Here is a 24573-nt window from a genome sequence, read left to right as displayed (position 1 = left end):
TCTTGGATATCTTTTCCTCCTCTTGATGCCCAAGGGATGATCTAACCCAGAGGCCTGAGCAAGTAAAGCTGGGACCTGTGTGAAATAAAAAATGAGATATTTAAGTGCAGCCCTTCACATTGCGAAAGCACGCTCTGATGTACATCACTGTCTTAAAAATGCTCGGACTAACCTTACGACGCAACCCTATCCTTACCCTCCTTCTCAGTCTAATGTCCTCTTGTGCTTAATGAACTGACAGCTTGACCTCCACCATTACCACTGTGTTCCATGGTGCGTTTACCACCACCTTTATCAACTGTTACTGGCGATTCACCATCACCAATAGACAGCTGCTCAGGCACCTGGCTATTTCCATGGCTACTTGTTCCACCACTTTATTTGGTTGCAGCCTGGCAGACTCAACCCCAGTCTGGGCCATCCCCTAGGTGTTCTTCGTCCTCTTAGACTGCAAAGACAGTATAAATTTATGTTAGCCTGATATATACTGCATACAGGGATAATTCTGTTTAATGTGCTTGTGCGTCACAATGTTCATTCATGTGTTCTGTGTGTAACTACATGAGCAGCTTGTACATGCAAACCTCAATGTTGTATCAGAGGTATGTGCCATGTCTCACACTTTAACTGCTGTATGCAGATGTGACCCTTCACTTGGAGCTCTTTGTGGGCGAGCCAAGCCGTTCACCTTGCTGGATCGCAGCAGGTTGACCTTTTCCGGCATTGTATCTCCGGTTATCTCCTGCTGTGCTCACCGCAGCAGAAATTTCAAGTCAGGCTTTCTTTGTGCTGGCTGGAAGATTTCACCAGCCAGCCAGCAGGGTACAGCACTTTTCTCCTCTTCTGCACCTCACCAATTAATATTTGGAAGTCCTGATCCGTGAACCTTGAGGGAGCTGACCCATTCCTTCTTCAGCGTTTCCTCCATGTGACATTCTATCAAGACAATTGTAACCCAGGAGGAAAAGACAATTCGGACCAGTTGAAGTCTGAACTGGGTCGAGAGCCAATCAGATTACAGTGCTGTCATTCACTTTTGTGTGCTTACATGTACTAACCATTTTCAACACATCATCAACAAGTACTGTTAAGGTGTGGTGGAGGAAATAGCTCTACACAATGCTTGGTGCCATGGATGTTGCAGCTATCGTTCCAAGATAGCATGCTGTGCTCCATGACCACTTACAACCCCTAGTGGCTTACTCCCTCTTAATCACACTGTTAGGTCATGACAGTGTGCAGATGTGAGGGACCTGCTCAAGGGTCAGCTGTGTGGGTGCATCCTAATAGATGGGTGGCAAGAGGGCAAGTAGATGATGATCATGTACTGTTCATCATTTGTTCACTGAGGCATAACAGCTAACTACATTACTGCAGAATAACCAGCTCACGGTGCCACAGCGATGCCACCTCCATGATTATGTTTTGTGAAGTCACTCCATGCTTTCAGTGCCGATTAGTACATACGAATATACGAATTAGGAGCAGGAGTAGACCACTTGGCTCTGAGACTGCTCCACCATTCAATAAGATCATGGCTGATCTGATTGTAACCTCAACTCCACATTCCCACCTACCCCTGATAACCTTTCACCACCTTATTTATCAAGAATCTATCTACCTCTGCCTTAAAAATATTCAAAGGCTCTGCTTCCACCGCCTTTTGAGGAAGAGAGTTCCAAAGACTCACAACCCTCTGAGAGAAAAAAATTCCCCTCATCTGTCTTAAATGAGCAACTCTTTATTTTTAAACAGTGAACCTTAGTTCTAGATTCTCCCAGAATCCACATCCACCCTGCCAAGGCCCCGCAGGATCTTGTGTTTTAATCAAATAGCCTCTTACTCTTCTAAACTCCAGTGGATACAAGCCTAGCCTGTCCAACCTTTCCTCATAAGAAAACCCACCTATTCCAGGTATTAGTCGAGTAAACCTTCTCTGAACTGCTTCTAATGTATATACATCCTTCCTTAAATTATAAACTTTTTCTTTAAGTTTGATATTATCTTTAGCTGTTTTCGTTAACTACGGATTGTGAGTCCCCCCCTTGGAATTTTTATTTCTCATTGGAAAATATCAATGCTGTGTATTCTGAAATACCCCCTTAAAAGCCTGCCACTGCATTTCTATTGACCTATCCCTTAACCTAATTTGCGAGTTCAGTTTAGTTCACTCTGTTTCATTCCCTCATAATTGCCCTGATTTTAGTTTAAAATATTAGTCTTAGACCCACCCTCCCTCAAACTGAATGTAAAATTCAATCATATTATGGTCGCTGCTACCTAGCGGCACCTTCACTATGGGATAATGAATGAATGAATTCATTAATTAGGGGAGCTGATGGCATAGTGGTATTGTCACTGGCCTGGTATTCCAGAGATCCAGGGTAATGTTCTGGGGACCTGTGTTTGAATCCCACCATGTCAGATGGTGAAATTTGAAAAAAATCTGGAATTAAAAGTGTGATGATGACTACAAAACCATTGCCGATTGTTGTAAAAACCCACCTGGTTCACTAATGCCCTTTAGGGGAGGAAATCTGCTATCGTTACCTGGTCTGGCCTACATGTGATTACAGACCCACAGCAATGTGGTTGACTCTTAAATGCCCTCTGAACAAGGGCAATTAGGGATGGGCAATAAATGCTGCACTGGGTTAGCTAACGACATCCACATCCCAGGAATGAATATATTTTAAAAATTAATCCCATCTCGTTGCACAATACCAGGCCTAGACAGCCTGCTCTCTGGTTGGCTCCAGAACATGCTGTTCTGAGAAATTATCCTGAAAATATTCTGAACTCCTCATCTAGGCTAGTTTTGCCCATCTGATTTTTCCAGTCTATATGTAGATTAAAATCCCCTGTGATTATCACCACACCTTTCTGACAAGCTCCCATTATTTCTTCTTTTATACCGCATGTGGTTACTGTTAGGGGGCCTGCACACCGCTCTCACAAATAACTTATTGCCTTTATCATTTCACATCTCCATCCAAACCGCTTCTACATCCTGGTTTCCCGGTCATCCCTCTCTATTGCGCTAACATCATCTCTTCCTAGCTTCCTAGTTTACCAGCTTCCTGTCCTTCTTAAATGTCATGTACCCTTCAATATTCAGGTCCCAATATATGTCATCCTGCAGCCATATCTCTGGGATGGCAATCAGACTGTAATTACTTATTTCTATTTGCACTCTCGGTTCACCTATTTTGTTTAGAATGCTACATGCATTCAGATACAGAGCCTTTAACATAAGAACATAAGAACTAGGAGCAGGAGTAGGCAATTCAGCCCCTCGAGTCTGCCCCGCCATTCAATACAATCATGGCTGATCTCATTTCAGCCTCAACTCCAATTTTCTGCCCTCTCCCCATAACCTTTCAACCCGTTACGCATTAAAAATCTATCTCCTCCTTAAATTTATTCAGCAAGCCGGCATCCACTGCACTCTGAGGTAGGAAATTCCACAGATTCACGACCCTTTGAGAAAAGTAATTCCTCCTCATCTCTAATTTAAATCTACCACCCCTTAGCCTAAAACAATGGCCTCTCGTTCTAGAATTCCCCACAAAGGGAAACATCCGCTCTATGTCTACTTTGTCTATCCCCTTTAGCATCTTATATACCTCAATTAGATCTCCTCTCATCCTTCTAAACTCCAGTGAGTATAGGCCTAAACTGTTCAATCTCCCCTCATAAGACAAGCCCCGCATCTCTGGAATCAATCTAGTGAACCTCCTTTGAACCACCTCCAATGCAACTACATCCTTCCTCAAGTAAGGGGACCAAAACAGTGCACAGTACTCCAGGTGCGGTCTCACCAATGCCTTGTATAGTTGCAACAACACTTCCCTATTTTTATACTCTATTCCTTTAGCAATAAATGCCAAAATTCCATTTGCCTTCCTTATTACCTGCTGTACCTGCATACTAGCTTTCAGCGATTCATGCACGAGGGCACCCAGATCCCTCTGCACTGAAGCATGCTGAAGTTTCACTCCATTTAAACAATGAGTTGCTTTTTTATTCTTCCAACCAAAATGGATAACCTCACATTTATCCATGTTAAAATGCATCGGCCAAATATTGACCCATTCACCTAACCTGTCCATATCCATTTGCAACTTTCTTATTTCTTCCTTGCAACTTACTTTCCCACCTATTTTGGTGTCATCTGCAAATTTAGCTATAATACCTTCTATCTCTGAATCCAAGTCATTAACATAGATTGTAAATAGTTGGGGCCCAAGGACTGAACCCTGTGATACCCCACTAGTTACAACTTGCCATCCAGATAAAGACCCATTTATCCCGACTCTCTGTTTTCTGTTGGTTAGCCAATCCTCTATCCAAGCTAATATATTACCCCTAACTCCATGTGATCTTATCTTGTGTATTAATCTTTTGTGTGGCACCTTATCAAAGGCCTTCTGGAAGTCCAGATATACTACATCTACAGGATCCCCATTATCCACTTCGCTTGTCACATCTTCAAAGAACTCTAGCAAATTAGTCAAACATGATTTACTCTTCATAAAACCATGTTGACTCTGATGGATTGCATTTAGACTTTCCAAATGCCCCATTACTAGTTCCTTAATAATGGATTCCAACAATTTCCCAATGACAGATGTTAAACTAACTGGTCTATAGTTTTCTACTTTATGCCTCCCCCCTTTTTGAATAAGGGTGTTATATTAGCATTTTTCCAATCCATTGGAACCTTTCCAGAATCCAGAGAATTTTGGAATATTAAAGCCAATGCATCCACTATCTCCACTGTCACTTCCTTTAAGACCCTGGGATGTAGGCCATCAGGTCCTGGGGACTTGTCACCCTTTAATCCCAATAGTTTGCTCGATACTTTTTCTCTAGGGATGGTGATTGTTCTAAGTTCCCCCTTCTCTATACCCTCTGCACTACCTGTTACTATTGGGGTGGTACTAGTGTCCTCCACCGTGAAAACTGAGGCAAAATATTGATTAAACGTCTCTGCCATTTCTGCGTTCCCCACTATTAACTCCCCAGTCTCATCCTCCAAGGGACCAATATTCACTTTAGCTACTCTCTTTCCTTTTATATACTCGTAGAAGCTTTTGCTATCAGTTTTTACATTTTGCGCTAGTTTTCTTTCATAATTTACCTTTGCTCTTTTTATTATTTTTTTAGTAACTCTTTGTGGATCTTTAAACGTTTCCCAATCTTCCAGCCTGCCACTGAGCTTTGCAATGTGGCATGCCTTAGTTTTTGCCTTTGTTATCTTTAACTTCCTTGCTTAGCCATGGATGCTTTTTCCCCCTCTTACCATCTTTCTTCCTCTTTGGAATATATTTTCCTTGGGAGGAATTGAATATCTCCTTAAATACCTGCCACTGTTCATCAACTGTCCTACCTTGTAGTCTTCCTGCTCAGTCCACTAGGGCCAAATCTGCCCTCATGCCTATGTAGTTACCTTTGTTTAACTCCAGAACACTAGTGTGGGACTCAAGTTTCTTGCTTCTGAAACTGAACTTGAAATTCTAGCATGCTATGATCACTCTTCCCTAGAGGATCCTTTTGCTATGAGATCATTAATTAAACCCATCTCATTACACAAAACCAAATCCAGAATAGCCTGCTCCCTGGTTGGTTCCACTCTACTCTTTAACTTACCACATCTTCTCAAATTTGATCCCTTGCCCCCACACACAGTGCACTTTAGGCAACAACTATGACAATTTTTTTCTGAGGGAAAGCCCATGATCGTCTATGTATTCCATAGTCAGCTAACAGTTAGACAACATTCATAGGGTTCCCATTCACCTGACAAGTTAGTGACATCTCCTCCAAAGCACAGCAACTTCATCATGGATTTCCTACCTCCCAAGGCCCACTTTTTATATCCATCTGAGTCACCCAACCTACAGCGGGCCCGCCTCCTACCCCACACTTCTTCAGGGGTCACCCACCCCAACCCCAATTATAACCCAGCACCCACTCTCCCCCCGGGATTGGAAACCTGATCTTTAGGGCCAATGTAATGGACGCCAGGTTCGTGGAGCCGGGAATTCTCCCGACTCTATGCACCCGATGAGAGAACGAAAGTTCAGGCCTGAGTGTTTCAGGAAAAGATCAAATTCACTAAAGACTATTTGCAACCAAGCTATTGCCAAGTTCAAGAACTTTGCCACATGTCATTGTATTTTATTATGTCTCAGCACCTTTAAGAGGGAAGTGTTACTCGTCTTCTTTAAAGATCCTTATATTTCTTTCACCATTCCACTTATAAGAGTGAATAGGTGACCCTGTCCCATGTTGTCCCTGATCTGGTTTGCTGAGTACATGTGCATGATGTTCTAATGTTCCCTTTCGGACATAACACAAAGTTATCACATGAAGAGTCAGATGGCACAAACTAACATCTTTCTTATGTACTGGATTAAAATAGGACCATTTGAAAGGTAATTTTTCTCAGTAAACTATTGATCCTGTTTCCAAGCAATCTATAACAATTGAATCAATAAATAATGTATTCTATACCAACAGGCTAATTCAATCAGCTGTAGATGGCTACAATGTGTGCATCTTTGCATATGGTCAGACGGGCTCCGGAAAAACGTTCACAATGATTGGAGAGAAGGAACAAGCAAATCCAGGAATAATTCCCAAAACATTCAAAAGAATATTTCAAGTTATAGATGAAAACCAAACAAAATTTGCATTTAAGGTGAGATGGTAAAACAAGCTAGAATTATAATTTAAAAATATTAGCTCAACTTGTTCAAAATGCTGGAATATTTTATTATTTGTCTCAAATTTTAAATACAACATGATGACAACTGTGGAGTTGTCCAAATCCTGAATATCCTACTGATGCACAGTATTAAAAATATGGAGATCTCTTTGGAGCAAATGGCAACTCCAGGGCCAACTTATTCACAGCCCTTCAGGGCTTAAATAAAAACAGAAAGTTCTGGAAATACTTAGCAGGTCTGGCAGCATCTGTGTAGAGAGAAACAGAGTTAATGTTTTGAGTTGAATATGACTCTTCTTCAGAACTCTGACACTTAACTTTGTTCTCTCTCCACAGAAGCTGCCAGACCTGCTGAGCATTTCCAGCACTTTCTATTTTTATTTCTAATTTCCAACATCAAGGGCTGAATCTTAGGCTCATCGAACGGGGACAGGGCTTGCTTACTGAGGCGTAAAATGATGCGTGGTGACATCGGGCGTGCGTCCCGACATCACGGCATGTCATTCCGACTTTCAGTTCGGCGGGCGCACACCCGAATCAGCTGCGCCTTAAGGTTGGATGGGCAGGTCCATTAATGAGCTGAATTGGTTTTCTAATGGCCTTAATAGGCCATTGACAAGCCCCGCCACTGCTCGCCAACCGGAAGATCCTGCCCCTGAGAATTAATGAATAAAATTTGCTAACCTGGCCCTGTTTTCTTTTGGCTGCTGAGCAATTCTGCAGGGGGAGACTGATAGTGTAGAAATGGAGCCATCACCAATGCCCATGGTCTGTTAAAACCTGTTGCTTCTCCTTGCCTCTTTGCCAGTCTCCTTTCAGTAATGGAGATCATCAGACCCCATGACAGGATTGGAACTGTGAAAAACAGAAGATATTTCCCTTCTTATTTGGGTTGTCTCTTTGGTGAGTATGTCCGATGAGGAGGTTGCCTAGTGCAGATGAAGGTTTGTATTTCAGCACAGAACCTGAGGCTGTTAACAAGGATTCAGCCTTAAGGGAAAGTAAAGGCAAAATACTGTTGGAGCAGAATTTTCTGCCTGTCGGGCAGGTGGTGCAGGAGTATGTGCAGGCAGGCACAGACCCGATCGGCACCCCCGATCGGGTCCGCACCGCCATTTTACGTGGGTGAGCCAATTAAGGCCCACCCAGTGTGATGCGCACCCGGAAGCGCAGTGACAGTGTCATTTGAGGGGACATGGCAGGGAAAATTTTTGAACTCCTTTATTAAAAGTTGAAAATCTGAGCCGAACTACCTGAGGCAGCACTTAGCCTTAGGGAGATCTGCGCGCTATTTCGTTGCCATGCGCGAAAGAACGCACTCTTGGCTGAGGGAATCCCCTTCCAGCCCGCACAGGGAGCAAACAGCGCTTCCTGGTGGACATCACGCTGGGCAGGCCTTAATTGGCCCGCCCACGTAAAATGGCGGCATGCCCCCAATCCGCCCGCTCGCGCCTGATCTCGCTCCTAATCTTCTCCCCCAAGGGGGTGGAGAATTTTGCCCCAGGATGTAGACGGCACTGAGCAACACAGGCAGTGAAATTTCTGCTTTAGTGTGCCTATTGTGTTATCCTTTGCCACAACTTTGGAAGCATCAGCACCATTTCTTTGCTTCATGGGAATGTAGGGGCATCATTAGGCATGGCCATGATCTACTTTTAAAGTTGCCCCAGAGCCACCCATTGGATCGTTTTACTTCCTCAAACAAGGGTGGAATTTCAGATTAGAGTCACACGAAGGCACTGTGTCAGTTGTGAGGGATTGGCCCTGCTTTCTTCCGGTTGCTGAGCAATTTTGTAGGGGGAGGCTGATAGATGTAGAAGTGGAGCCATCAGCTATGCCCATGATCTGTTAAAACCTGTTGCTCTTCCTTGCCTCTTTGTCATTGGTATGTATTATCTTGTTCCACCAACTATCTAAACACTAGGGCAGTCTTTTCCACTGGAAATGTGATGAGTCCTGCTAATAACATGCTGCACTTTGACAGACCAGTGACATGGTAAAAATGAAGGGCGCATGCTTGCTGTGACCATCGTGGCATCTTGAGTATTTTACACTTTACCTTGAAATTCAGTATAGCAAAAATGAAAATTGTATGAGAGGTCAGTTAAAGAAGTACAAAAATTAGTAGAACGTTAGTGAATGAAAAGCCAGGAACTGTAAGAAAATAAATTTGAATACAAATAAAACAACATATCAGCTTTACGAACTCTTATTAAGCAGATTTCACCTGCCGTCGCACTAATGTTTTCATAGGTGCATGGAGCCTTACCCAAACTTATGATAGACTTCCTTAGCAGAATTGGTGAAGTGTTAATTGACCTGCAGAGTGTCACCAGCATTTTTTATTTATTTCAGGTTTCCAGTATCTGCAGTTTTGTTGCTTTTTTGCTTGACTAGGAGGAAACGGGTGTGCATTAAAATAAGGGTTACCCCCAGCTTTCCTCTCCTGGAAATTAATATCCACAGTTGTGCACTAGTTAAAATAGGCTGGTGAGCAACTGCATAAAATAGCACACAAAATAATTTGATGTGATTTCATTTCAAACAGTGGAGATTGCTTCTTTAGTAAACCCCAATGTGTGGCTCTTCAGTCAGAACTTGTGATCAAAATATTGTAGAATTATTCATTTTTGAGCTTTCCCAATGTACTGTCTAGTGCGGAGCCTGGTTTTTATGGCACAGCTATTGTTGATTGTGTGAACAAAAAATTAGCTAAGCAGAAATATGCATCAGTTATTTCTCTTATGGTACAAGTGGCACTTCCTACCACGCAGCCTGGAGTCTTCAACCTTTTATCAGTCGAGTATCTTGTTTTGAAATAGAGTCACATTCATCTCAGTACATTATTTTAGCATTTTTTGACTGGTTCTTGTATTGTTGCTTAATTCAGGTCTTGGCCTACATGCTGGAGTTGTATAATGATCAACTTTTGGACCTTTTTATCAACCGTTGTGAAGGTTCCACAACAAAGCTTGAAATAAGAAAGGACAAAAAAGGATTTGTATACATCCAAGGAGCAGAAATAAAGGAGGTCACCAATGCTGAAATGCTCTGTGCATTGTTTGAGCAGGGTTGCAAAAATCGTCACACAGCAGCCACAAGTAAGACATGCTGCATGAAACCACCTATTTAACAAATGAGACGAAATTTTACTTATCTACTTATCTTACAACAATGTGTTATATGATTTTAATAGAGCAGTTTGAATGTGCCTTGTTTATCCCATTATATTATCTAGGGTCGACATATATTTGCGACTTGTATATTGCTTTTATATTGAAGAAATGGGTGGGGGGAAAGAGAAAATTACACCATAATGATGTTAATGATAAATCTATCATAAATATAAAACATGCATTACATTAAATCCACCACATAATGGAATCTGCGTAGCAATATCTCAGATAGTTCAAAGTGCTATAGCAGATTTGTGAGGATAAAATTTATCATAGAAAATGTATTGTTATTGAATCCCATTTTTCCCAATATTTTGGTCATTAACCCATTTTTACTGTGATTTTTTTCACATTAATGCAAAAAAGACATACAAATCTAAGTGCAGAATTCTAATCCCTTATTCTCACCTCCTGATATTTTTAAGATTTTTTAAATTTATTCCAGGAAAACTAATTTCATTCTTTACTACAGGAAATGAGGTGCCAGCAACTAATATGAACAAGAATTTTTTGACGATTACCTCTGAAGATGCCCCAGAATGATTTATAAATTGCATGTAGTGATATTTAGGCCATTACATATTTGCATCGATAACCCAAAATTTCCTCTGGCATTCTTCCGATCATTTGCTGTAGCTTTCAGAAACTCCAGTTAGATGTATAAACAAGATTCTTTTTTTGCTGATTTTGCTCTGAAGGTTCAGCACCTAGTCCATTTTCCTGGTTTGGGTTTCATCCAGCAGGGCAAGCTCCCATTAATATTTCTGCCACCAAAGAGGAGTCAGCTGCTCCCAAGCTGCAAAGTTCAACTCAATTCGACAGAAATCCCCTTGTTACATCAGAAAGGGGAGAAAACATCTTAAAGGGGCCAGAAGTGCCACAAAAATATTTTTAAAAAGCAACATCAAAACTAGAAAGTGTACAGGGGTGAAATTCATCCTGGATGACCTGGGAAATGCTGCTTCAGCAGCCTGTTTCACAGACTCTCTGATTTTCATTTCCATGTTCTGAATGAGGGGAGCGGTCAGGAATTGGAATGTTATTGAAAAGAACTGATTGTCAAAACAGAGATACAAAGTTTAAAATATACAACTGTAGAAGTACTTGTTGGATTACTGAAATCCAATCTAAATTAGTTGATCAGTAGCTACATATAATATAACAAAGCCTAGAAATTTCTGTCTTGGCGCTATGCTGCCAGAAGTGCAGAAGAGGATGTCCTTCCATCAGCCCTCACCTTGACCCCGTTCCAAATTCTACAGACAAGGCTATTCAAAATAACTGGGCATCTACTCATACCAACACCAGTGCTATTAAGGCACCAGCTCATGGAGCCAGTAAGATTTTAAAGTGGCATCCTGTCAGGGAAAGAATGATCCTGACAGTCCTGTCTCCTAATGTTATAATGTCACAACAAGGGAAAGTGCCAGCAGATGAAACAACCCCTTTCAGTGCCCCCATCAGTATTTGTCTCAGAGCCAGAAAGGGGCAGAAACCTGGCATAATTGGATTCTGTCCCAAATTCCTGCTCCTCCCCTCTCACTACACCAGTTCTCCATCTCTAACTCTCTTAGACATAGCAAGTAGTCCAAAAACTGCATATTGAGAACTCTGAAGTCACATGCAACACATTTTATGTCAGTTCATTCCTTTGACGCTATCTTTATTTCAGAAATGAATACTGAAAGCTCACGTTCCCATCTGATTGTTGGAGTGACTATAAAAAGCACAAATCTCACCAATGGAACTGTAACTTACGGAAAGCTCAGTATGGTCGATTTAGCAGGAAGTGAGAGAGCATCAAAAACTGGAGCAGAAGATGAACAGTTGAAGGTCATTCTCCTCCACACACTCATTAGTTGGCTCTCTTTCAAATTGATATTTCTTACATATTGGTATTTAATAAATTAATCGTATTCTTGGTGGCCTATAGAAAATGTAATTTCTTGCCCAGTTTCACGACCTAATCTACCATGGATCAATTACACATGATCATGGGATTCATGCAGTCATGAAGTATTCAGATGTTCCAGCACAGACATGATGAATTGAATGGCCTCTTGCTGTGCTCTGAATTTCTATAATTCTATGATTAATTTTCCAATTTTATGCTAGTAATGAAAAGTGTCATCTACCAAAAGTGCATGCTGGAAATTGAAGAATGTACTTTGCCTAATTTATCATCAGTTTAAATGTTGCTTAGAATGCACCTGAATTTTCAGTGTGCCAATCTCTTACCATCAACACAGTCAGACAGGTACAACTTACATGTGTACTATACTTCCAAACAGGACAGGATAGGCTTAACATGTTAGTATATGGTACTGCAATCCAATATTCCTGTCATGTCAACTTGGCTGAGTTCATAGCACACTCACCTCTGAATCAGAGGGTCATGGAATTAGATTCTCCCCAAAACCTTTGTGCAAATTCTAAAGCTACTCTTTAGTGGAGCAGGAGTGCTGCATTATTGAAGGTGTCATTCTTTACATAGGGACGAAGTTATAGTCATGTTTGTCTTTTATCCAGAGGTTAAAGATTTCATGATACTATTTGAAAAAGAGCAGGGAATTTTCCTTCCTCAGCCATAACTAGGAACACATTAACTGGTCACGTATCACATTGCTGTTTATTGGGGTGTTCCTGTGCGCAATATGGCTGTTATCATTTTATCACGAAGTAACAAAGCATTTTGGTACATTACTGAGAGCTGCAATAAGGTACTATATATTAGCAAATCTTTCTTTAAAGTCCATCTTGGTACACTGTTGCTCAAGGGAAACCTAATTGATGGTATTTCTTGTTGAAAGCTGCTAATAATGTACTCTACTAATCACTAACAAATTGTAAATACAAAATAAAATTACAAAAAGGAAAAAGAGACAAGCAATTTCAACGGACAATCTTCTAGAGACTCAGTTGAAGATTTTTTTCAGGTGGCAGAGTTAATGAGAAGGAAAAAAGTTGGCCCTGATTTTGCGGTCAGCAGCGAAGCAAGGGAACTCACCACTGGCCTCAAAGAAAACTGCTGACAAAGATGTAGTGATTTGTGTTACAGAGATTTTCCTTTTCCTGACAGCAGTTTAAATCTGACACCATGTAAAGGGATATCTTGGCATGCAATATTGGCAGCCAGCAGGTAGGCAGCCAATCAGATTGAGGTATTCATACTGCCAATTAGGAAGTTTAAAGCACTTATACTTCTGCACTTTTAATTTGCCAGATAGCAAAATAAATGATTCAGTTGGATTAAGATAGAAGCAAAAATAAAGATAAACAAACTTTTAAAAAGTATATATTTTTACTTTTTAAAATGTGGAATGTTTTATTATTATGAAAAATTTGATATTCCACAAATATAAAGTTAGCTTTTTAGGGTCACTCAGAATGTTTAGAAGTCAGTATAGCATCAAAAACCCAGTTACACCTAATTCAACAGAGTGTAACTTTTTCAAGGGTTTATACAGCAAGGCTAACAGTGTAAGAGTGGAAGTTCTTGTCAATTCCATTGATGATTGCAGACCAGGGAAGTCTCTCAACAGTACACCCTCTGCAGAAGCATCAAATCACAGATAGCAATGTTTGGATTTCCATGTCATTCTGCACTTGTGTAGACTCTAGTAGTTGCTGTCAATTTCAATGGAATAATGGTGATGAATGCTGACAGTAGTTGCCCCATCATTATTACGACAAAAATCTGAGCTAATAATAAACAAGGGTTGGAGTTTGCCAAATGGGCATAGCCCAAAAGATGCAGCTGAATTTAGACCCGTTTTGTCGAAGCCAAGGATGCTGATCCTACAACTGTATAGGTTTCATCGCTGAGCCTTAAAATTGAAACTCATTTAACCATGCACAGCATGTTTAAGAAGCTGCAAACTGTAGGTTAGGTTTTCAATTTTTAAGGTAACTTACACTTTACCATGAAAACGCTAAAAGAAACAAATGACACAGAACAGGTCTCAATGAGAATAAATTCATATAAACTGCTCAGAAAATTCAATTAAAAGACCAGAGGATGATTTGTTTCCTATTCTACCTGAAAATCTGGATGCAATGTTGAGAGATCCCCTCGCTCCTTTTTGCGGGTGGAGATTTATTCAAATGGAAGGTTTGATGGATGATTGTGAAAGATCAAGGGGACTTGGACACATTGTATTTACACAGGTAACTCAAATACACCCAAAATTCTACATTTTTTTTTAAGTCACATGATTCATTTGTGACCAGATCACATGTCTCAGAGTGGAAATGTAGAAGAAACTCCAGACCAAGAACTTCAATGAGATCAAAAAATTAAAACATCACTGCTTAAAATCAAATTATGTAATTGTTTCTCTTTTTGCAATATCATGCAGAAAGTTTAAATTGAATGTTTACCTGTGTACTTTTATCTTTTGGGGATCACAGGAAGCCAATTCCATCAACAAGTCTCTGAGTTCATTGGGTGATGTTATCTCAGCCCTCTCAGCAGAACAATCTTTCATCCCATACCGTAACAATAAACTAACGTTGCTGATGCAGGACTCATTGGGTGGAAATTCAAAGACACTCATGTTTGTGAACATTTCCCCAGCAGACTGCAATGCTGAGGAAAGCATCAGCTCTTTGATGTAAGTATTCAACTTCAAAAAAATATAAAGTATAGAAAATGTGTTGTTACCCTTTAAGACTCAGATAAATAAAAATCCATTTACCATTTCAATCTGATATAATAGTACTCAGGCAGCCTAAGACGTATGCCATGTGCAATAACACTTCAGCATGACTGGTATGCTACTCTAGCCCAAGTCTACACAAACAAGGATCAAAATTCTGATGTGTGTGATATTCAATGTTTAGTTGGATATCTGCCTGACCTGTCATGGCCATTAGTGTCACATGTACATTGGGGCAATCAGATTTATGCAGAACTCTTCTAAGCAGTTCCAATGAAGCCTGATTTCTCCTGCCTCCAAACAGGCGTGTGTCAATAAGCAGAGCGGATAGTGGTGGTTCCATGGTTGACTCATTGGGCAGAATTTTGCCCTTGGCGTGCAGGATCAGCGGGCGGGGGTGATTGGGAAGCCAGCCACCACCCAAGATTGGCAGCACACCACGATTTTACACGGGCAGGCCAAATAAGGCCAGCATAAGATGCGGCTGCGGAATGAGCGCGAAGGGGTGTGTGGGGGTGGGAGCTCACTGTCCGCCGGGTCCAATGGCGACCCGGCGGCCAATTCAAATGCGGCTTCGGCAGCCCTTGGAAGGCTGCCACCAAAGGACTCAAAAGTCGTGACAGACAGCGTTGCGGGTGGACACGGCAGGCGGGAGGGCAGGTCGACAGGGCAGTTGGCCCCACGTTTCTCCGATGAGTGCCTCGCTGCCCTCCTGGAGGAGGTTACAGAGCGTAGAGAAACCCTTGACCCCAGAGACGAGAGGAGGAGGCCCTCCCACATCCCCCAAAAGGCCTGGAAAGAGGTAACATCCAGGGTCAGCAACCATGATGTGGTGATGCGCACATGGGTGCAGTGCCGGAAGCACTTCAATGAGTTCCTGCGATCGGGAAAGGTGAGTACCATGTTAGCATGGGTCACAATGCAGAGCAGTTAAGAGCTGCCCATCCCCCCCGTGAACCTTAGAGGTCTTAGAGCGTGAGTGGCAAATGTCAATGAGGCAGCATCTGGGCAAGGGGGTGAGACCTGGCTGCTTGGACTGAGTGCCTTGTGGCTTCAGGGTCACAAATCGGCTGAGCCCTGCGAGGTATTCCTCAGGTGGGTTTGGCCAGGCTGCAATGGCAATGCAGGTACAGAGTGGACTAATCAATGCTCCTCTATCCTTTCAGGAGAAAATATCCCATAACAATGCAGAGAGGTAGCGGACTGGCGGGGGACCCCCACCCCTCCTAATCCTCAGTTGATACGAGCAGGAGGCCCTGGAGCTGGAGAGGCACCATGCGCCTCGGTCATCCGGCTGTGGTGAGGTTCGGGTGCCACAGGGAGGTAAGAGTGCAGTGCACTGAGGTCAGAATGTCTGTCATTGCAACCATTCCACTATAGTCTCTATACTGATGTGAGTCTCAAACCTGGAATCCTCATTGATAATGGAAAGACGAGGGCACCCTGATGTATATCTCTGTCTCATGAGGCTGCCAGGCATGCACAGTAACAGAGTGACGACTTCAACTAATGACATGTCCTTGTTCTTCCCTTTAGGCTCACCACCAGCCCTTCAGGATGAGGAGCCTGAAGGTCCACCCCTGACCACACTGATCAGAACGCACCTGCGTCATACCTGCCCTCTTAAGCAGGCACCAGCGCAGATGCCAGCACCTCGGTGAGCATTAGATGGCCAGCTACTATCTCGGTGAATATTGGTGAGAAAACTTCACACTCACTCGATGCGCAGGTGGAGGCAGAGAGTGCCCAGGGTGCCAGCAGTTGGAGGACGACTGGGTACCAGGAACATGGTCAGCAGGTGGCTGATGTTGTGCCTCTGGAGTTGTCCCTGAGGCAGCAGATGATGTATGTCCATCAGGGTGTGCGGAATGAGCTGGCAGAGATACATAAGGGAAAGCGTGCCATGGTCTCTGTTGTGGAGGAGTCCTTGCAGAGCATGAGCACTGCGTTGACCCTCATAGCCAAGCACAATGCCTCCTCCATGGAGAGAGTGGTGACTCTCATGGAGAGGCATCTCCAGGAGAACAATCAGGGTGTTCTCGGGATGCGCTCAGACCTGCAACCTCTCACAGTGGCATTGATCTCAGATGGTCAATGTCAGTGTGGGAGATGGATTGGGCACCCAGTACCCCAGCTAGGTGCCTGTCCATCAATAGTGAGCAGGGAGGTCCAGAGCGACCTCATGTTGGTGCACGAGCTGCCTGTCGTCTCTGTGGGCTCTTCTCAGGGTGCTCTGGATGATGGCAGAAGCTCCTCCACCCCTTTGCCAATGACCATGGCATCTGATGAGGCTGTGGCAACTAGGGCGATGCCAGAGCCATGGCACTGGCTGCTTCCTCCAAGGCGGGGCCAGCACAGGCTCCAAGGGCCAGAGGATGCCTACCAACGTCATTGAGGCCAACAGGACAGCAGGGTGAGCAGGCTGTCTCCAATGCCAGTGCCAGCAAGGTGGGAGCACCTAATCGTAGCCCTCGCAAGTGAAAACTTAAAGCATTTAATCACGACATGGCATGATCACGGATGATCTTTGTTTTCCCCATTTTTCCGTTCAGCGTTGGTGTGATGGAAAACACCTGTCAATGTTTATTGGTAGAATGTTTGCCAGGCACCAGTTAATTAAAGTTGTTTTTGTGCAACTGGCCTCTGGATGCTTCATTTGTTCTGTAGGTGCAGGGTAAGACATGATGTTATGATGGACGTGTTTCTCCTTAAACTTTATTGAAATGGCACATAGTGTATATTGTTGACCAAGGAACTGGTCCTGTCAGGTATCGATTATGGAGCCTGCAGCCCTGGCATGTGGTGGTAGTTCTTATTTGGTAGGCTAACTGAAGGAGCATTGGATCAAAGTGTCCCAGGTGTCCCTGCCTCCCTGAAGGTTGCCCAGGTTAGCGTCTATCCCCTCAGCTTTCTCCTGACCGTGCTCGCCCTTGGACTCACTATGGACTCATCGTCTGTTGCCTGTGCAGCTGTGTCGTGATCTTCTTCCTCCACTGCATCGCCCCTTTCCAGTGCCAGATTGTGGAGAGCACAGCATGCAACCACTATCAGTGACACATGATCTGGGGGGTATTGGAGTGCGCTCCCTGAAAGATCCAGGCTTCGGAAGCACACCTTGAGAAGACCTATGTTTCTCTCTACCACCGCCCTTGTGGAGGCATGGCTCCTATTGTAGTACTGCTCAGCCTCTGTTCTTGGGTGGCGGAGAGGCGTCATAGGTCACCTTTTGAGGGGATAGCCCTTGTCACCCAACAGCCTTGATGGCCACGTGTGTGCAGTCTATTGCACCCTGGATGTTGGTGAACCCAGCAATCGCTGCAAGTCCTCTGGCTCACTCTGCCTGGCTGGCCTCATCCATACGGTAATCAATGAAAGTCAATGCACGCCTGAACAGAGCGTCTGTCACCAGCTTGATGCAACTGTGGACAGCTGATTGGGAAACTCCACACAGATCCCCCATTGAGCCGTTGAAGGAATCAGAAGCATAGAAGTTGAGGGCCACCGTGACCTTCAGCGCCACTGGCATAGGGTGTCCACCCGCACAGTCGGAGCTGATCTCAGGGCCGATCCTCTGACAAATGAAGGTCACGGTCTCCCTTGAAAGGTGGATCCTCTTTCTGCATTGCACCTCGGGCATATTGAGGTACCTGTATCGTTGCCTGTAAACCCTGGCGGCAGGATTGTGACGTCTTTTGCGGCCCCTTCCACCTTGGGCTTCCTGTTGGCCCTGAGCCAATTGTGCCTGCGCCTCTCCTCCCACATGTCGTTCCCCTGGAGGCTACATAGGGACACCTGGCCTCCTCCCCTTTCTGGCCCTCTCTTCCTCCTCAGAGGAAGTGCCTCCAGCGGAGACCACATTCCCCATTACCAGGGTAAGGGAAGGCTGCCTGATACCTGGAAGGCCCCAAGTGGTATGAATGCTCCAGGGGCCTGGAAAACAATACTGAGTCCTGAACTGAAGCCTCTCAAGCAACCAGCAGCAAGTTATATCCTAAACTACAAACTACTTGCATTTACAAGCCCACTGACTCCTCTTATCCCGCCCATGGATGAGGTTTTTGAAATTGTGGCCTGCCCACCTGCCCGTTTAGCCTGTGCAATAGCCTGAAAATCACACGGGCTACGTAAAGTCCAAGACAATTGGTGTCTCAAAAACCTTAACTGGCCACTTAATTAATGGCGGGCATGCCTCCATCTTCATCGCGCACCCACTGACCGAAATATCGCGAGAGTGCGCATTGACGTTGGTACGCTCGGCTGATGTCAATGCGCTTTATTTCACGCTCGGGCGTATTGGGCGTGTGCCCGCATGCCGAGCTAAAAATTCTGGCTATTATATTTAGCTGCCTGAACAAATTTCACATTGTCCCTACACTCATGTAAGCACATCCAAATTTCTAGGTCTATCTTTTTTTTTTATTAGGTTGAGTATATGGGATGCACCTTTCATTAAAAACTCATTTTACTACTGTAGGTGGAATAGTGCAAGATATTTTTCATGCTAAAGTTGTAACTTTTTTTTCTTTATTCTTTCATGGGATATGGGCATTGCTGGCAAGGCCAACATTTGTTGCCCATCCCTATTTGCCCTTGAACTAAATAACTTACTAGGCATTTCAGAGTCGACCAAATTGCTGTGGGCCTGGAATCACACGTAGGTAAGGATGGCAGATTTCTTTCCCCTAAAGGGCATTAAACCAGATGGGTTTTTAACAATAATTGGTGATAGCTTCATGGTCACCATTACTGAGACTAGTTTTATAGTCCATATTTTATTAATTGTATTCAAATTTCATCAGCTGCCGTGGATGGATTTGAGCCCATGTATCCAGTGTATTAGCCTGGACTTCTGGATTACTAGTCCAGCAATATTACCTCTATGCCACTGTCACCCCATATGATACACAAAAAACTGCCGTTTGATAGTGAAGATAAATCACTCTGTGATTGAGAAATCTAGTCACCAATTTACCACAGGACACTCAAAAGTGCTTTTTGATATTTTTATTTGATCCAAACACCATTTGTCCCCAGAAACTGAGATTTCTATGTCCATAATAATGCTTTAAACAAAAAAAGAAAAATTCAAAAACTTCTGTTTCTCAGTAACATGATTATCTTTAGCTACTGAATGTCATTTTATATGTTTCAATCCCTTAATTAAAGCTTTTAATTGAAGGGCTCAGCCTCTCTCAAAAGCTAACAAAGTAGCAAGGTTAACACAGCCCCTTACAGAAAAGGACTGCCCACTAGTTACTGATTTGAGAGTAAACTTGAAGACGAAGTTGAAGCGAACATCATCCTGTCCTCACCGAGCTGTATGACCATGCCCACCCTACCTTACCTTACTCGTCTTCATCTACCTTAATGTTTCTGCACACACCCTCTGCTCATCTAAAACTAGACTTCTCCTCATTCCTCAGTTCTGTCATCAACTCTTCCATCGATAGCCACACTTCCAGCCAATTTACTTGATCAGCCCGCTTAAATTCTGTAGCCACTTCCTTCTGCTTTGCTGTCTCTTTTCCTGCATTCAAAACTCTCCTTTTCTACGATGTTGTCAGTTCCCCATCCTGACTTCTCCAGCCTTCTTCATTTTTCCATTCTCCATTGTGCACTGGATCCTTTTGCTTCTTCTTTGTAATCTCCTGTCAGATGTCTTTCTACGTCTGAAAGATGCTTTTTAAGTACAAATTGTAGTTGTCATTTTCAGTGAGATGAACTCAGGGAACCTCTACAATGCAACCACAGTTAACATGCTGGCCTCTCTCCCACCACAGGATGGCGAGAGAGGTAGAAACCTAATTTATGTATTCCCTATGTACCTGTTTTTGTGTTATAGTAAACAGATGGCACTAACTTTAATTGTTTCTCAGACCTGGGGATAAGACTCCTAATTAATTTAAAGTCTGCTCATTCATCAGAACAGCAGGGCACGCTGATTGATTATGTCCTTGCAGCCACCATTTTTTATTATTCAGAAGTGTTTAGAGGAAGAACCCACATTTAAATATCCTGTAGAGGAGCAGGATATAACCAGTAACATCTTTTGCTAGTATTAGAAGATTGATTTTATCATTAAATTTTATTCTACGTATGAGGTGCAGTCGATCACTACAAGCAATTATTATCATGGTTTGTTTTTAAACAAGAGAATTGACCTTTTCCTTGTTTTTTTTTAAAGTACTTACTTTTTAACTTCTCTCATGTTTAATTTCCCATGCCAGCTATCATTCCTGACAGGCAAACTGCTTCCCTGCTTATACCAATGATCTTCTGTATCTGATTACTAGAAGGTGCATTTAATTTAATCATTTTCAGCATGTGGGTGTTGATGGCAAGGCCAGCAATTTTTTTACACATCTCTAATTGTCTATGAGAAGATGGTGGTGAGCTGCCTTCTTGAACCACTTGAAGCAACTGAATGGCTTGCTGGGTTATTTCAACATTTTTTTTCATTCATGAGATGTGGGCTTCGCTGGCTGGGCCAGCATTTATTGCCCATCCCTAGTTGCCCTTGAGAAGACGGTGATAAGCTGCCTTCTTAAACCGCTGCAGTCCATGTGGTGCAGGTACACCCACAGTGCTATTAGGAAGGGAGTTCCAGGATTTTGATCCAGCGACAGTGAAGGAACGACGATATATTTCCAAGTCAGGATGGTGAGTGACTTGGAGGGGAACTTCCAGGCGGTGGTGTTCCTATTTATCTGCTGCCCTTGTCCACCGAGGTGGTAGTGGTCGTGGGTTTGGAAGGGGCTGTCTAAGGAGCCTTGGTGAATTGCTGCAGTGCATCTTGTAGATGGTACACACTGATGCTACTGTGCGTCGGTGGTGGAGGGAGTGAATGTTCGTGGATGTGGTGCCAATCAAGCGGACTGCTTTGTCCTGGATGGTGTCCAGCTTCTTCAATGTTGTAGGAGCTGCACTCATCCAGGCAAGTGGGGAGTATTCCATGAACATTCCTGACTTGTGCCTTGTAGATGGTGGACAGGCTTTGGGGAGTCAGGAGGTGAGTTACTCGTCGCACGATTCCTAGCCTCTGACCTGCTCTTGTAGCCACAGTATTTATATGGCTAGCCCAGTTCAGTTTCTGGTCAATGGTAACCCCCAGGATGTTGATGGTACTGCCATTGAACATCAAGGGGTGATAGTTAGATTCTCTCTTGTTGGAGATGGTCATTGCCTGACACTTGTGTGGTGCAAATGTTACTTGCCACTTGTCAGCCCAAGACTGAATATTGTCCAGGTCTTGGTGCATTTGGATATGGACTGCTTCAGTATCTGAGGAGTCTCTAATGGTGCTAAACATTATGCAATCATCAGAGAACATCCCCACTTCTGACCTTATGATGGAAGGAAGGTCATTGATGAAGCAGCTGAAGATGGTTGGGCTGAGGACACTACCCTGAGGAACTCCTGCAGTGATGTCCTGGAGCTGACATGACTGACCTCCAACAACCTCAACTATCTTCCTTTGTGATAGGTATGACTCCAGCCAATGGAGAGTTTTCCCCTTGATTCCCTTTGACTGGAGTTTTGCTAGGGCTCATTGATGCCACACCCGGTCAAATGCTGCCTTGATGTCAAGGGTAGTCACTCTCCCCTCACCTCTGGAGTTCAGCTCTTTTGCCCATGTTTGAACCAAGGCTGTAATGAGATCAGGAGCTGTGTGGCCCTGGCAGGAACCAAGCTGGGCATCAGTGAGCAGGTTATTGCTAAGCAAGTGCCGCTTGAGAGCACTGTTGGTGATCCCTTCCATTACTTTACTGATGATGGAGAGTAGGCTGATGGGGCAGTAATTGGCCGGGTTGGATTTGTCCTGCTTTTTTTTTTGTGTAGAGGACATACCTGGGCAATTTTCCACATAGCCGGGTAGATGCCAGTTTTGTAGCTGTACTGGAACAGCTTGGCTAGGGACGCAGCGAGTTCTGGAGCACAAGTCTTCAGTACTATTGCCGGAATATTGTTAGGGCCCATAGCCTTTGCTGGTATCCAGAGCCTTCAGCCGTTTCTTGATATCCTATGAGTGAATCGAATTGGCTGAAAACTGGCATCTGTGATGCTGGTGACCTCCGGAGGAGGCTAAGATGGATCATCCACTCGGCACTTCTGGCTGAAGATTGTTGTGAATGCTTCAGCCTTATTTTTTGCACTGCTGTTCTGGGCTCCTCCATCATTAAGGATGGGGATATTTTTGGAGCCTCCTCCTCCAGTGAGTTGTTTAATTGTCCACCACCATTCATGGATGTGGCAGGACTGCAGAGCTTAGATCTGATCTGTTGGTTGTGGGATCGCTTAGCTCTGTCTATTACTCGCTGCTTATGCTGTTTGGCACGCAAGTAGTCCTGTTTTTAGCTTCACCAGGTTGACACCTCATTTTTACGTATGCCTGGTGCCGCTCATGCGGCACTCCTGCACTCTTCATTGAACCAGGGTTGATCCCCTGGCTTGATGGTAATGGTAGAGTGGAGGATATGCTGGGGCATGAGGTTACAGATTGTGTTTGAGTACAATTCTGCTGCTGCCCATAGCGCCTCATGGATATCCCGGCTTGAGTTGCTAGATCTGTTCGAAATCTATCCCATTTAGCACGGTGGTAGTGCCACACAACACAATGAAAGGTATCCTCAGTGTGAAGGCGGGACTTTGTCTCCGCAATGACTGTGTGGTGGTCACTCCTACCAATACTGTCATGGACAGGTGCATCTGCAGCAGGCAGGTTGGTGAGGATGAGGTCAAGTAGGTTTTTCCCTCACCACCTACTGCAGACCCAGTTTAGCAGCTGTGTCCTTTCAGACTCGGCCAGCTCGGTCAGTAGTGGTACTACCGAGCCACTCTCGGTGATGGACATTGAAGTCCCCCACCCAGAGTACATTCTGTGCCCTTGCCACATGGAGTAGCACTGATTCATCAGCTGAGGGAGGGTGGTATGTGGTAATCAGCAGGAGGTTTCCTTGCCCATGTTTGACCTGATGCCATGGGACTTCATGGGGTCCCGAGTCAATGTTAAGGACTCCCAGGGCAACTCCCTCCCAACTGTATACCACTCTGCTGGGTCTGTCCTGCCGGTGGGACAGGACATACCCAGGGATGGTGATGGTGGTGTCTGGGACATTATCTGTAAGGTATCATGAGAATGACTATGTCAGGCTGTTGTATGACTAGTCTGTGAGACAGCTCTCCCAATTTCAGCACTAGCCCCCAGATGTTAGTAAAGAGGACTTTGCAGGGTCAACAGGGCTGCAATTGCCGTTGTCGTTTCCGGTGCCTAGATCGATGCTGGGTGGTCCGTCCGGTTTCATTCCTTTTTTGTGTCTTTGTAGCAGTTTGTTACATCTGAGTGGCTTTCTAGGCCATTTCAGAGGGCATTTAAGGGTCTGCAATCAAATGTAGGCCAGGTCAGGACAACAGATTTCCTTCCCTAAAGGGCATTAGTGAACCAGATGAGTTTTTGCAACAATTGACAATGGTTTCATGATCGCCATTAGACTTTTAATTCCAGGTTTTTTATTGAATTCAAATTCCACCAGTGCCATGGTGGGATTCAAACCCAGGTCCTCAGAGCATTACCCTGGATCTCTGGATTACTAGACCAGCAACAATACCACTACGCCATCGCCTCCCCAACCATCATCTCCTGGGAGGAAATTGTTGCTTACAATTCTATGTTTTAACTGTTCTATGTTTGAAAATGTAGGATAAAAAGATGCTCAAGTTTAAACAATATCTTTATTTTAACAAAACAGTTATGCATCTCGTGTTAAGTTGATAACAAATAATGCACAGAAGAACTCGGAGACCAAAGAGATAGCTCGACTGAAACAGGTAATTCGGCTTTTTATAAACATTGAGAAGACAGTCAGTAATTTTAAACCCCCCGAAACAGAGGGAGTTGGGTCAGGTAGAAAGTTAAAATGTAAAAAATCTCAGACCTGAACCCAATCAGCCTCAAACCCACCCACTTCTTTTTTAATGGAGGTGGGACTGGGAGTGGGTGGCCAACTCA

At 43.8% G+C, this 24573-nt stretch overlaps 1 protein-coding gene across 1 annotated transcript in view; it reads left to right on the top strand.

The window, feature by feature from the left end:
• Positions 1-24573, top strand: part of kifl (kinesin family-like) — a 90533-nt gene that overhangs the window by 61287 nt on the left and 4673 nt on the right. The window contains exons 8-12 of the mRNA XM_078559312.1: positions 6526-6706; positions 9624-9834; positions 11582-11742; positions 14320-14522; positions 24314-24392. Of these exons, the coding sequence (XP_078415438.1) occupies positions 6526-6706; positions 9624-9834; positions 11582-11742; positions 14320-14522; positions 24314-24392 (835 nt within the window). The remainder of the gene's footprint in view (positions 1-6525; positions 6707-9623; positions 9835-11581; positions 11743-14319; positions 14523-24313; positions 24393-24573) is intronic.

Source organism: Cetorhinus maximus, chromosome 2, assembly GCF_964194155.1.
Source record: "Cetorhinus maximus chromosome 2, sCetMax3.hap1.1, whole genome shotgun sequence".
Lineage (NCBI taxonomy): Eukaryota > Metazoa > Chordata > Chondrichthyes > Lamniformes > Cetorhinidae > Cetorhinus > Cetorhinus maximus.
This window is presented reverse-complemented; position numbering and strand designations above follow the sequence as displayed.